This window comes from Penicillium maclennaniae (assembly GCF_028827695.1).
Source record: "Penicillium maclennaniae strain IBT 15551 chromosome Unknown utg000002l:1.0-2354659.0:1.0-2356205.0, whole genome shotgun sequence".
In the NCBI taxonomy this organism is placed as follows: Eukaryota; Fungi; Ascomycota; class Eurotiomycetes; order Eurotiales; family Aspergillaceae; genus Penicillium; species Penicillium maclennaniae.
Window position 1 is genome coordinate 437,454 of NW_026623214.1, and position 13,862 is coordinate 451,315.

At 50.4% G+C, this 13,862-nt stretch overlaps 6 protein-coding genes across 6 annotated transcripts; 3 read left to right on the plus strand and 3 right to left on the minus strand.

Annotated features, from left to right (window-relative positions):
* Positions 1–233: 233 nt before the first annotated feature.
* On the plus strand, positions 234–1,298 carry N7477_001389 (RPC34 RNA polymerase subunit family protein; the record flags this gene model as incomplete). The annotated part of the gene is made up of 1 exon (XM_056963052.1): positions 234–1,298. The coding sequence occupies one exon, from the start codon at positions 234–236 to the stop codon at positions 1,296–1,298; it is 1,065 nt and encodes a 354-aa protein (XP_056825971.1).
* Positions 1,299–2,470: 1,172 nt separating this feature from the next.
* N7477_001390 (putative PHD finger domain protein) lies at positions 2,471–3,716 on the minus strand (the record flags this gene model as incomplete). The annotated part of the gene is made up of 2 exons (XM_056963053.1): positions 2,471–3,196; positions 3,285–3,716. 2 exons carry the CDS (start codon positions 3,714–3,716, stop codon positions 2,471–2,473), a joined length of 1,158 nt encoding a protein of 385 aa, XP_056825972.1.
* A 1,441-nt stretch (positions 3,717–5,157) lies between these two features.
* On the plus strand, positions 5,158–6,832 carry N7477_001391 (nicotinate phosphoribosyltransferase; the record flags this gene model as incomplete). Its single annotated transcript, XM_056963054.1, has 5 exons — positions 5,158–5,266; positions 5,318–5,401; positions 5,452–6,071; positions 6,123–6,555; positions 6,612–6,832. The coding sequence occupies 5 exons, from the start codon at positions 5,158–5,160 to the stop codon at positions 6,830–6,832; spliced, it is 1,467 nt and encodes a 488-aa protein (XP_056825973.1).
* A 272-nt stretch (positions 6,833–7,104) lies between these two features.
* Positions 7,105–9,400, minus strand: N7477_001392 (transcription factor domain-containing protein; the record flags this gene model as incomplete). The annotated part of the gene is made up of 2 exons (XM_056963055.1): positions 7,105–8,760; positions 8,813–9,400. The coding sequence occupies 2 exons, from the start codon at positions 9,398–9,400 to the stop codon at positions 7,105–7,107; spliced, it is 2,244 nt and encodes a 747-aa protein (XP_056825974.1).
* Positions 9,401–10,744: 1,344 nt separating this feature from the next.
* On the minus strand, positions 10,745–11,174 carry N7477_001393 (uncharacterized protein; the record flags this gene model as incomplete). The annotated part of the gene is made up of 4 exons (XM_056963056.1): positions 10,745–10,876; positions 10,945–10,995; positions 11,050–11,099; positions 11,141–11,174. 4 exons carry the CDS (start codon positions 11,172–11,174, stop codon positions 10,745–10,747), a joined length of 267 nt encoding a protein of 88 aa, XP_056825975.1.
* Positions 11,175–11,457: 283 nt separating this feature from the next.
* On the plus strand, positions 11,458–13,616 carry N7477_001394 (beta-catenin-like protein 1; the record flags this gene model as incomplete). The annotated part of the gene is made up of 8 exons (XM_056963057.1): positions 11,458–11,484; positions 11,531–11,884; positions 11,942–12,048; positions 12,101–12,335; positions 12,382–12,475; positions 12,523–13,037; positions 13,085–13,487; positions 13,534–13,616. 8 exons carry the CDS (start codon positions 11,458–11,460, stop codon positions 13,614–13,616), a joined length of 1,818 nt encoding a protein of 605 aa, XP_056825976.1.
* Positions 13,617–13,862: the final 246 nt, after the last annotated feature.

Below are 13,862 nucleotides of genomic sequence, written 5' to 3' on the forward strand. Positions count from 1 at the left end.
TGACACTTAAGCTCCGCTTGCACTAAACCTCTTTCGGCCTCCCCGCTGCGAAAAAGTCGACAAAAAACACACTCGAACTTCATTTTCTGACTCAACGGCGACGAACAAAGCCGACCATGCCTCTCTAACCTCCTCACCCCCTGCTATTGCAGCCTGAGTCGGTCATGACCTCTCCTCCCTTCTATGATCCTCTCCCCTCGACCTAACATAGTCTTTCCAATCCTTCTCCAACCATGGCCGAGCCTCAAATCGGCGAGCTCGCCTCGCAGCTCTACGATGCTTGCCTGGAATCCTATGACACCAACCACCTCTTCTACCAGGCAGATTTCCTAAACCTCAACATCATCCCCAAGAATGACCCGCAACTCCTCCTCAAGTGCACCCAGCAACTGGTCGATCAGAAATTACTGCGACTGCATCAGGACAGGAATGAGCGACTTGCATGGAAGCTCATTTCCCGGGAAGATGCCGACAAACTCCAAAATCTCAGCGCCGACGAGGGGCTAGTGTACAATGTCATCCACTCCACCGCCCGATCGGGCATCTGGGTGCGTGCCATCCAAACTCGCACAAACCTGCACAAATCGATCCTCGATCGATGCTTGAAGTCGCTCGAGGGCAAGAACTACATCAAAAGCGTGCATAATGTGAAATTCCCCACCCGCAAGATGTATATGCTGGCAGGCCTAGCCCCAAGCGAAGACATCACGGGCGGCGCCTGGTTTACCGACGGCGTGCTCGACGCCAACTTCATTAATAGTGTCGCGGGTTACATCGAGTATACTGTTAGCCGGAAGAGCTGGTACGAAGTTCCGGCTGACCGCGGTCGCACCGCTAAGCGCATCAAGACCGCCACCGGTAAGGCCGAGGTCAAGTCCGAAGCCACCGAAAAGACCTATATACCCTACCCATTCAACTATGAGGGCTACCCGACCGTGCAGACGATCACCAACGCCGTCAACGAATCCGGTATCACCCCAGTGCGTCTGGGTGAGGAGAGCATCGTTCAACTCCTCCAGATGCTCTGCTTCGACAAGAAGCTCGTCGAGCTGAACCTCAAGAACGGCACTGCCTACAAATCCGTCAAAAACCCAGAGGCCGTCAAGGAAAAGCAGTCCCGCAAGCCCGCCGAAGGTGACGAGCCCGTCCAAGTCACTGAACCTGGAAAAAGCAACGGCATGACCGACTCTCCTTGCGGACCCTGCCCCAGCTTCCGACTCTGCTCACCGGGTGGTGCCATCAGCCCCGAAACATGCGAGTACTTCGATCCGTGGATGGAAAAGAACCTCGCCTTCTGATTGTACATTGGTCTAGGTTTCAACGTCCTTGCATGCTACAGCTGCGCGGGATTTGAAACTGGACTTTGTCAAGCCTGGGTCACGGGAGCTTCTCCCGCTCTCGTGTCCCTATGACCTGATACCGGCATGAAATGTGCTCATGTTTGCATGGACGATGGTGGATCACAAAAAGGGATTTGTGCATAGCGATGGCGTTGTAACTTTTGATTTTGGCTGCCCAGTTGCTGTATGTCTATCTCGTATATGGAAGTTGGACAATGTGACATTCTGGCGAGCACGAAAAGTATGACATTTTGGAAGACGTGTCTCAGATAGATGAATACACAGTTCTTCTGAAAAACAGTGTCACTGCCTACCCTGAATCGTCAATGTATCAAATTGGACAGGAGCGGAAAGACAGTATCAGGATCAGCCAAAAACGCACATCCAGTCTGGGTCAATTGTCCCCATTGGGTCGTAGACTGACCTATAGTATGAGATATTAAAAATGAGAGTGAATCCACTGAAATACACAGCCTGTGACTAAAGTGACAGTAAAAAGTTACCACTTAGGCAAGTAAAAGGCTTCTAGGGCACAGAGTTTTTGTCAAAATAAGCAGTCGAAACTCACCACAGTCATTATGTACCTCAACACCTGATCTTCTGTCGGTGCACAGGACGCAAAACAGGATCTACTAGACCTGATGGTCATACAATATACCTTATGGAGACAGTGTCAGCATCGGAAAGTACGTGGAAGTTGTACTTCTAATCGTTGAAGGCTATATACAAGAGGTCCTAAGATTGATAGTCGGTTCATATGGAGAGACTGTAGTCGTTATAGCTACGTAGTACTTGCTAGATAAAGATTTCAAATGTGGAAGACCATTTGATCGGATACTCGGTTCCTCGAGGCTGAGGCTGAGGCTAAGGTCTCCAAATCGCACTCTTCCAATCGGTCTTCCCAAGCATACGGCTTGCTTACACAACAGTTTAGAGATTCATTGAGTATTGAATGGATTAAATAACGATAAATCCTTGAGTTTCATATTCGCCTGGGTATATCAACCGAACCAACACCATGTCGACGCCTAACATGAGATAAAAGACAGATATAAGGGCAAATAGGAACGTGTGAGGGAAATTATGAGCTGGAAGAGAGAAGAGGAGATAGGGAAAGTCAAGAATCAAGACTATTTCCCTAACGTCTTCCGGCACTCATCACAATACCACGTCCCAACCGGTTCCCGTGACAAGCCCACGCATTTCCAGTGGAACCACTCATATGGACAACTATCATTGTCACAAGCCACCATATCCCCATGGCTAACCGTACGACAAGTACAATAAACCTTGGTATCCTCAGCACCCTCCTCATCGTCATCGTCATCATCCATATCCTCATCATCCTCCGCGCCGCTCTTATCCGAGTCCGACATGTCAGCACTACTGAGCATGGAATCGTCATCTTCGTCGCCGTCGCCATTAGGCGATTTCTTCTTGAGCCGGCTTCCACTTGAGGAACGCTTGCTGGCTTTATTTGAGGCTTTGATCTTCTTAATTTGGTGATGAGGTGCGACTTTCTTAGTCAACGCTTTCTTAACGATGCCGGTAGAGCGTGGACCTGCGCTTCCTGCGCGGCTGACGCCAGGAGTACCGGCTTTGGGGGTTCCAGGTCCCAGAGATGATTGTCGGAGATTTGAGGATGCTGCAGGGAGGGTGCTGAGAGATGGATTTAGGCGGCGGCGCTTGCTATCCACTGCACTGGCAGAGGACTCGCGCTGTCGTTGTTGGAGGTGCATAGCGGCGGAGCCCGTTGGTGTGGCTGGAGCGGAGTTCCGGACGGCTTGTTGGGCTGTCAGAGCAGAGAGACCTGAGGCGCGGGGGGGTTGACTGCTGAGCGAGGCGCTGGGCAGCAGCTAGGATAGGGTTTGTGTTGCCGGAAGTCGGGTTGAGAGGTGTAGAGTAGGAAGTAGACTCGCTCGAGTTGGAGTCTGGAAAGAATACCTTCGGCGGATCGCGGTACGTCTGACTATTTTTGTCGAAAAGTGAGGGAAGCGGCGGTTCGGTTGAGAGGAGACCTTCATTCTGCAGGTCCCGAATGCGCACGTCAAGTCGCTTCACTTGCCGGTCGAGGAGCACGCATGCTTTCTCACTGAGCTGGATCTTCTCGCTTTGGAGAGCCTCGCACCGGTCGAGATTCTGCAAGACCGCCTTGCTATACTGCTCTTCCTTCGGATTTGGAGTCAAGCTGCCGTTGAGTTTGATGAACTTCTGGATGCTTCCGTCGCGCGAGTTGATGATGGCGCGGCACTCCTGCATGAGCTTGTCCTTGGCCTGGATCTCCTCCATCAAGTGGTTGATCTCGAGAGGCAAATTAGCCACGTCGTGCACAAACTGTTCTAGCACAGTTGCGCAATCCTCCGCGCCATGCGCCATTATCACAGGGGATACGGCTTTCTTCAGACGCTTTGCTTTTTGGGGCCGGGGTCGCGGAACTCGGCCGCGGGATGGAGTACGGTCGGATTTGCGTGTATTTCCTGCGAAGGGCCTTGTGTCCCTCTCTAAGCCGCTTTCTTCTGCGATAAGCTCCGCGGCTGGAGTCTGTGGGCTCTTTTCGTACTCAGACTTCGGGCGCAGGGTCAATCGCAGGACGGGCGACGTTGATCTCCCGCTGAGTCAGCCATGCCTGCTGAGTCAGGGTGGCACCCTTGCCTGCTAGATATTGGAGGTTTGAGATGCCCGTACCAGGTTATTCTAATGAGAAAAGTATTCAAATATGATGAAAGCTGCAATAAATAAATTCAATAGAAGAGGCTCGGAAATTAGCAAAGTACCAGGTTACTGTCCCGTAGGTACCTTCAGCAGGCAACACTTGGGTTGAGCGGCGAAGTTCATGAACGGATTTCTCGAAGTATGATTTGATTTCGGTGGCTTTAGGAATAATCTATCACATTGCTACGTTTTGGTGTGAAAAAAAAGACCATGAACGGGTCTAAATAGACGGGCTTGACTTGTCCCCTCGAACAGAATGTCAGTTACAAGGGTTCATTAGGAAAGGAACAGAGAACGAAGCGAGAAGTGCGTGAGAGATGCTCAAGAGAGTTCCAAGAAATAAATGAAGAGTTCAATACCGTGGCTCTCGGAGGTTATCGTTATGGCCGAGCTGTAGCCACATCAGCCTGCATCTGCTTCTGGACGTCGCTCCTTGTAATCTCTTCTTCCCCACTCGTACGCTCTTTATTTTCCAATTTTATTTATCGAAAAGCATTTGTCATCCAGCTAAATACTGTTTGAGGACCATAATGTCATAGGTCATGACCATAGTCTCATGTGTGCTTCACGTTTTAACCCCGACCTTTGAAAGCACCCTAGGCGGGCAAACTTCAGCTGTGTACATAGGATCAACTGCAAAGTTTTACTCTATCCAGGCTTGCAAGTAATACTAATCTGAATGAATAAGGTATTTACTCCCGAGCAAATGACACGCGTCATGGCGGGGTGAGGCCAACCCAGTCCGTAGCCGATTTGGTCTTTGACTCTGAGCGTATATTGCGAGCGGCTATTCGTTGATCCTTAGGAAAACATTATAGAATACTGCGTAAGTGTCCATCGCTTTTGCGTCACTGCATCCAGACAGCTACGTCCATATCCTACAACGTACCTGGGAGATCAAATTATATACACTTCCCAACATCTGCAAACGGTGCAAACAGCCATCTCGGTTTTGTCCTCGTCTAACAATTGCGCAGAAAGAAAACCTTGGAGCGGACTCACCTCGCCCTCTCAAATTGTCGGAATTGACCGGCATTGTCCTTGACTTCAGAATATTCTAATTGACATCTCGCCCACTGAGCGGTGCTTCCGGTCGACTACCACCATGGGCAACGAAGCTACCCCGCTACCAGAGGGCATCTCCTCCCTTCTAGATACTGATCTCTACAAATTGACGATGCAATGCGCGGTTCTGAAGTATTTCCCGGATGTCTGTAAGTAAACAACATCTGGACATTGACGCGCGTGAAGCTAATTTCTGGTAGATGTGACGTACAGCTTCACGAATCGAACCCCGCACATGAAGTTGCGACGCGGGGCATACAAATGGCTTCTGCAACAGATGGATAGTACAGGACTCCATTATCTAGCTCTATATGAGCTGTGCTGATATACGTAGAGCTCTCCAATATCCGTGTCACCTCCGAAGAACGCGACTGGCTTCGCAAGAAATGCCCTTACCTCAATGAAGCCTATCTCACCTTCCTCGAAACCTTTCAGCTCAAGCCCTCCGAGCAAATTGAGATCAAATTCACTCCCACGCAAGACACGGGTAGCGACGTTGACGAGGGTGACGTGTCATACGTTGTCAAGGGTCTGTGGCTTGACACCATCCTCTACGAGATCCCGCTGCTGGCATTAACCAGCCAGGCCTATTTCATGTTCTCGGACAAAGACTGGGACTATGAGGGCCAGGAAGAGAAAGCTTATCGCAAAGGCTGTGAGCTTCTAGAGCATGGATGTGTCTTTTCGGAGTTTGGATCGCGCCGCCGACGAGATTACCACACCCACGATCTGGTCATGAAGGGCTTAACGCGTGCCGCCGAGCATGGAAAGCAGAAGGGGTGGAAGGGTGTGTTGTCCGGAACAAGCAACGTGCATTTTGCTATGAAGTACGGCACCAATGCTGTTGGAACGGTTGCGCACGAGTGGTACATGACCATCGCGGCCATTACGGATGACTACAAGAATGCAAACGAGCTGGCTTTACGATACTGGCTTGGCTGCTTCGGAGAGGGGGTATGTTTGTGCCTCGCGCATATTTCAATTATTAAGCTAATCTGGAACCAGGTCCTCGGCGTTGCCCTCACCGATACTTTCGGTACACCCGCTTTCCTTGATGCCTTCCGCAAGCCCGTCCCAGAGTACACAAGCGCGGGCGTGGGCGCGGTGACTGTTGCGCCATCTGGAGCCAACACAACTGTGGAAACTTCACCACAGAGTCTGACCACTGCGCAAAACCCGATCGCCGCACCTGTCACCACCGGCGGCAGCCACCCCACCAAGACGTACGCCCAGGTATACACCGGCGTGCGACAGGACTCAGGCGACCCTACGTATTTCGTTAAGATGGTGCGTGACTTCTACGATCGCGAAGGTATCACAGACAAGAAGGTTGTCGTGTTCTCCGATTCGTTGAATATCGAGCACTGTCTGGAATACAAGACGATTGCTGAGGAGGCACACCTTACTCCTACATTTGGCGTGGGCACATTCTTTACAAGTGAGTTCCACCAAATTCTTTCTCATTCTAGGTCAGGCAAAATCTAATTCATATAGATGACTTCACGAACAAATCGAACGGCGAAAAGTCCAAACCCCTCAACATTGTCATCAAGATCTCAACTGCGAATGGGAGCCCGGCTGTCAAGCTGAGTGATAACCTGGGCAAGAACACCGGAGACTCCGAGAAGGTCGCGGAGGTCAAGAAGGTACTTGGATACACGGAGAGAGATTGGGAACAGGGCGATGAGCAGAACCGCTGGGCGCAGAAGGCATAGTCTGTGCCGTTCATTGCTTGACGAAATACGAGCACGGGGAGGTATTTTAGAAAAGGTCGCTCTGGTTGATCGATAGAGAGCAGATGATAGCAATGATATCCATAATAGAAGTAGACAATAGCAAGGAAGATCTGTCTCGGATTTACTACTCATACTCCTTCATCGTCAAATTCCAGCCCAGTGGAAGGGATTCTTATCGTACAATTTCGATTGACGCTAAATTTCACATCAAATTGCATCTCACAAATATCAAGTGTTACACCCATCCTTGATTAGAACATTTCATCCCCAGTCTGAAATCCCAAATCTCGATCCAAGTCACCCGTGATATCATGATGCGCCGTAGTATGCCCCATTCCATTGTCATCATCCTTCAAGGCAAAATCAAAGGGATCCTGCTCTTGCTCCTGTTCCTGCTGCGAGCTTTGTTTCGTCTCGAAGGGGGAATCCTTATCGAGCTCAGGGAGATGTCCTCGGAACAAGGCTTGTGTCCAGTCAATGCTATCTATGTCATTTGAGGGCGAGAGGGCTGGTTCCGGGGTACTGGAAATGTTCGGGAAAGTGTCAAAGTCGAAGGTGAAGAAGTTGAATGGGTTTTCGGCGGATGTGGTTTCGGCGAAGTGGTCGTCGAAGTCGTTTGGGAAGGGGCGGCGAGATGGGTTTGTGTTCGAGGGGCTTTCATAGGTGCTTTGTTTGCGGTGATCTTGGTACTCCGTGATGGAGGTTGTGGAATGGGATTCCGCCCCGGGGCGGGGTGAGATCATAGAGTCTGAGCTTTTGTTTCGAGTGTTGATGTTTGTGAGTGGTGTGGGTGGTGTGGGTGGTGCAAAGTTATATTGCATAATTTGGAAGAATGTGTTGGAGTTGCAGTTGGCGGACTGGGCTTTGGTGGCGGCTTCGAGGTTGGCGAATTCGATGTTGGCGGCTGGGTAGATGTCTTTCAGGCAGTGGAGGACTTGAATGCAGCGATGGAAGTTGGAGATGCTGCTTTCGCGGACGGCAGGATTGTCGGACATCGAGTTTGACAGGTGGGCGACTGCGGCTGGGAGAATTACTGTCACGCCAGATTGGGGGAGGAAACGTGTGAGGTTAAGCTGGTTGAGGCCTTGAATGATGTGTGTAATGCCAGCGGCGGCGTCTTGCATCTTAGTGCGAGCTGTATCGCGCATCTCCAACCGAGATTTGGACTGGTCTTTTGAGCCGGCTGCCCAGGGTCTGTGCAGCGCGCTTGTGGTTGCATGGAATAGCATGCGAAGCATAGCGCCGTGGAGAAGTAGCACATCCTCGCCATCGCCGAAATTGATTTTTGATTGCGGGATAAATTGGGCATCTTTCGGAAGACCACTCAGCCACGAGTCTAGTTTTTGAGTGCATCGTATGAACTCGGACTCGGAGGCTTGTCGAGGAATCAAAGTTACAGTGGTGCGGTCAGTGGCACCGAACTGACGCTGTGATGGTGCATACTGCGCAAAAAGTACCCGACCAATGCACTGGCAAAGCTTCGCTTTCTCGATGAACATGGTGGCCAGGCGCTTCTGATGCGACACATCTTCCAGTTGTCGACAGCGGAAGAGAGCCACCGCAGAAGGGGAGAACGGCTCAAAGTCAAAATCCTCCAACTTAGGCAATGGCACGTTGCTTGTCCCCTCGTTCACTTGTAGTGGGCGTCGCATTCCCATGGCGATCAAACGGTCTCGGGAGTACAGGCACCACCATAGACGGCTTCGTAATCGTCGAGTCCGACTATCCATATCGCTCGAGACAGGGTCGGTGTTTAGACCGATAGAGTGAGCTTGCGTATTGCACACTCCAATCCAATCCCAGATATCCCGCTGTGGGCTGTTTTCGGGGTCGGACCAGTAGGTCATCAATAACAGGGATTGGACAATAACAATACGATCGTCTTCGCATTCAAAGGAGTAAAGAAGCTACAGAGCGGTTAGCACAGAGGTCGTCAAAAGAGAAGGGATCACTTTATACTCTTAATCGAGTGAAAAAGGCATTGCGTGCACTTTTCCTTGTCGAGTACCCTGCGGCTTGCAAGTGCTTCAGGTCGATAAAAGCCGTCCCAACAAACATAACCGCCTGAAAAAGAAGAACGCTGACGTTTCCATTTGGATCATTCTCCGCCACGCATCGTAGAAACTCTTGTAGATTCAACACGGGCAAGAAACTGTGCACCCATTGAATGTACGACCGCAGCAGCTCATTGCGCAGACCAGTCTCTGGAATGGACAGCGCACCACGAAAGCGCAAGAATTCGAGGTCTTCAGAGCATATGCGATCTGGCAGTGGCTTCAAAAACCGGGGCTCCTCGTCTAACAGGGCAGTCAACGGATCAAAATCCGGATCGATTAGATCCTGAACGGCGGAGACCATATTGGCTATGGGCAACGAGTTCTGAAGAGCCTGGTCGCCAAGCGTACGCCAGCCACTTGGCGGTTTGGTCTCTGATAGCCATGGGGCCTGCGGGTCGTAGCCTTGGAGATGATGTCGCTTTGTCGCAGGCCCCGCTTGTTGCAACTTGCGCTTCAAGGCCAGCGTATTGCCAGAGGGAGAGAGAGGCATGGCTACGCAGAGGCCTGCATTGGGGGTAGGAAGTTTGATGACAGTGAGTCTTGACACCGGAACGCGACTTAGGCTGATTAGAGATCGACAGAGCGGATCATGTCAACGGCAGTGAGAATGCGGGTTCATCCCAAGGCGGTGTTCGGTCTGGGGTGTGGGGTATTCTGTGGAGGCTTACCAACAACCTTTCGGCCTAGCGGGGATACCTTCATCCTGACCTGGCACATACGCTTATCCGGCTTGAGATTCAATATTGAGATAGCCCAGGTGAGGTCCATCCCGAAAAGTAGCCCAGGTTGTGTATATATGCGGTCATCCACCGCCAGCTACAAAATCGAGCCTTGGAGGGGTTGAAAAGGACCTTGTTTATTTGTGCACTACTATACGGAATTAACCCTCACCACCAGCTGATGCTGCTTCGATACTGCCTTCAGCACTGCATCATGGGGTAGATACGCGAAATTTGATTGCTGGAACAGGAGACTTACTTTAACTCTAGAGCGTCAATTGATTCGGCCCTACGACTGTCACTGTACACTTCAGGTTTACACTCGGTTTCTACAGTCGGACCAAATTACAAGGGAGTCTTGATCGCCGGCTAGGTCTCTCTGTCGAGAAAACTGTCTCACGAGGCGGATGCCATGAGACTGAATCTCAACATCTCTGGAAAGATATCTCAAATAATTGCTACGGCAAAGGATGAGGGACAGAAAGAATGGAAAATTCAGCGCCTTGAATAAAACTATCCTTCCTGATGTGAGAATGGAACGCCTGGCTATAAAATGACAAGACCGTCTCAAAAACAAAGATTCAAGGAGATCCAGGCACCTAGGTCTGCAAAATTCTCTACACAAGGCCCCTCGATTTCCTAATCGCTTCATCTTCTTCCTCTCTCCTTCCTCAGCTCGGTTTGTCATCAATGTAAAGTCCTTCATGAGATCATCAGGCTCTTGCACCTGCTCAACTCTAGCTTGGATGGGGACATGCTCTCTCACTCCTAATGTAGCGCAGCGTATTGTGGCGCGTGATTTTGACTGCTGCGTGTCGCTGTCGTCGTGCACGCCTGGCGACCTTGTGTACCAATGTCAGGCTACATGACCACCAGTCCAAACAATGCATAGAAGCCCGGAGCTCGTGGACAGTATACTCCTGGATATCGCCTGTCCGTCTATCTGTCGCTTCAGTCCGTACGTTTTCCCTTCGTGTGGCCTGGTCATGACTCGACGCTGCCATACCAGGAACGAGGATACCAGGGTCTTAGAGAACCGTTTCCAAAGATAATGTCAAAATTCTTGGTATTCATAACAAACCACCCGGGCTGCTGCGATGCGCATGCCCAAACTATTATACAGAGATATCGAAAGCATCGGACGAGACGTATCTACCAACATGTTCCCTAGACCGACGCCAGTATGCTTCGCATGTTCCAAAGAAATGGTTCGAGTCGATTTGAGGCGTATGGAGTCGGTTTACATGCTGCATCGAGTCAGTTCCAATTCATCCGTTCAATGGGACAGTGTACTGTGTTGGGAGGCGCGACTTACGGAGGAAAGAAGGAACTCGCCGAGGCTGCTGTGGAGAAACGCGACACCGGCCTATTAAATGTTAGTATCATGGCAATACAATCGAAAGAGTTTAGATAGACGTACACCGAAGATCAGGAGGCTGCGGACGATGGTGGTATTCTCGGGGAGGTAGCCTCATCGTAGATGGTGCTCATGAAACCCTTCTGGGGGCGACCATTGCTGGAGACGACAACACGGTTGGGGGCCATTGTAGCGGTTGATAAGAAAGTAGTTGGTAGGATAGATTGTAAAAGAGGTAGATGATGTTGAAGAATCGGAGAATCGAGAAATCTGCGGCCGGTCACCGCTTGGCGTCACTGCACTCTTGGCGTGCAGCGTCACCCGTACCATATTTGCGCGCAGGCAATGCGACTTCGTCTTCGTGAATAGTCCTTGCTTCTCACTTTCACAATTTTATCTCTCCTTCTGAAGTTGTCTTTCCAAATTGGGCTGGGCGACGCCATCATTTCATAAGATTCTCACGTCGCAGCCATGACGAGCGTCGACGAGCTCTTCAAGGTAAGTCCCCGGAGACCATAAGCAAGTACGTATTCTGACAAGCCAGAAACCGTCCACGGCAGGAAGTTCCAAGCGCAAATTCGAGCCCGTCCATGATCCTAGTGCGTCCAATTCATCCCGCGCACACGAACGCGCCCGACGCAACGTACTGACAAGACCAGATGAGCTATACAAAGCGGCCAAGCTGGGCACCAATGGCGAAGTGAGGACGAAAGGGAAGGAACCCATGGAAGAGGAAGACATTGAGGATGATGGAGAAGCTGGTCCTGATCTGCCGCCCGACTTTGGTGAAGAGGATATACCAGATGACGAGGAAGGACGTTTCTTTGGCGGAGGCATGGAACAGAAGACTGCCGATGCTATGCAATACATCGATCAAAATGAAGAGGAAGAGACTGCGGTATGTGTTCCTGAGAAGCTTGGAAAGTCCTCGTGCTGATGGAATGCTTAATCACAGCCTGAGAAGTTCGACGCTGCTTGGGTGCGCCGGTTTGCGCTCAACTTCGAGAGAAAGATTTCTAAGAATGCAGAGCTTCGTGGGAAGTTTGAAGGCGATCCACAAAAGTACGTCGATCAAATTGAACACAAATTATTAAACACTGACTGATTGCGCTAGATTCATGGCATCCGAGGCCGATTTGGACACCGAGATCAAAGGACTCTCAATTCTGTCGGAGCACCCTGAGCTCTATGAGGAATTCGCGAAGATGGGATGCGTGGGCTCTTTAATATCGTTGCTATCCCACGAAAATGCGGATATTGCGATTGATGCCATTCAGATCATCAGTGAGCTGACTGACGAAGACGTGGAAGCTGAGCAGGGGCAATGGGATAGCCTAGTTAATGCTATGGTGAGTGCTACTGGTGCGTATGTTGACTGAATACTAAAATATCCAGATGGATGCCGATCTCATCGAACTTTTGACGCAAAATCTCGGTCGTCTGGATGAGAGTTCAGAGACTGATCGTGCCGGTGTTTATTATGTGCTAAGTATGTGAAATTTCAATCAAAGCTTCTTCAATGCTAATCCGATGCAGGTGTCCTAGAAAATCTCTCCTCGCAGAACCCGCTCGCGGAGAAGATAGGGCAAGACGCTTCAGTCTTACATTGGATCTTGACACGCATCCAAAAGAAAGAATCACCCGTAGGCCAAAACAAGCAGTATGCCGCCGAGATTTTGGCCATTCTCCTGCAATCTTCCTCCAAGAACCGGGAGAAGTTCATCGGTCTCGAGGGTGTCGACATCATTCTCCAGCTCCTCAGCGCATACCGGAAACGTGATCCTGAGAGGGACTCAGACGAGGAGGAATATGTAGAGAACCTTTTCGCCTCCTTAGTTTGCCTCGTCGATGAAGATTTAGGCAAAGAAAAGTTCATCGAAGCAGAGGGCATCGAACTGGGCTTGATCATGCTCAAAGAAGGCAAGTTCAGCAAGCCACGTGCTCTTCGCGTTCTCGATCACGCATTTGGTGGAGCTGGAGGTGCTCCGGCTTGTGAAAGATTGATCGAAGCAGCAGGCTTGAGAACAGTATTCGGAATGTTCATGAAAAAGGTAATATCAAACCCTATACTCACCGGACATCTGCTTACAGCTCGCAGCAAGAGTCTGAAAGCATCGAGCACCTTTTGGGCATCTTTGCCTCGCTTCTTCGACTTTTGCCTGGTGGTTCTGCGGCGCGGATTAGGACTCTGGCCAAGTTTATGGAGAAGGACTATGAGAAGATCGAGAAGCTTATCAAGCTTCGACGGGAATATGCTGCTCGTATCTCGCCGGTTGAGCAGGCTATTGCGAAAGAACGCGAGGGCTTTTCGTCGGAGGATCAGGAACTCATGGCTGGTGAATGGTTGTCGCGGAGGTTTGACGCTGGTCTGTTCTCACTGCAGACGATCGATATCATCCTTGCATGGCTTATCGCCGAGGATGATGGTGCTAAGAAAAAGGTTGTCTCGCTTCTGGCAGATCGGGATGAGGATTTGTCTTTGGTGAAGGGTACCTTGCAAGGTAAGTTACATTCTCACCACAGAACACACAATGCTGACCGATATAGAACAACTCGATGGACTTGAAGGGGAGGAAGAAGGCCAGAAAGATTTCAAGGACATGCTAAGCACCTTGCTGCAATTCTTGTGATTGCCTGACAGGCTCAATCGTGGCCAGCAATGTAATACATTGAAGCACAGACTTCGTGGATCTTCTAGTACTCTTGATTGCGCTACGGTAGACTATCTGATTGCAGATTAAAGACGTCCATGCAGCGTAATAGAGAAGCCTTCACAGCCGGCGTCCGTAATTCTGATCATGTTGGTGCGTCGATCGACAACGCTTGTTGTGGTGGCGTTCACATGCAGATGTGCGTATTTCAAAAATATACATTGC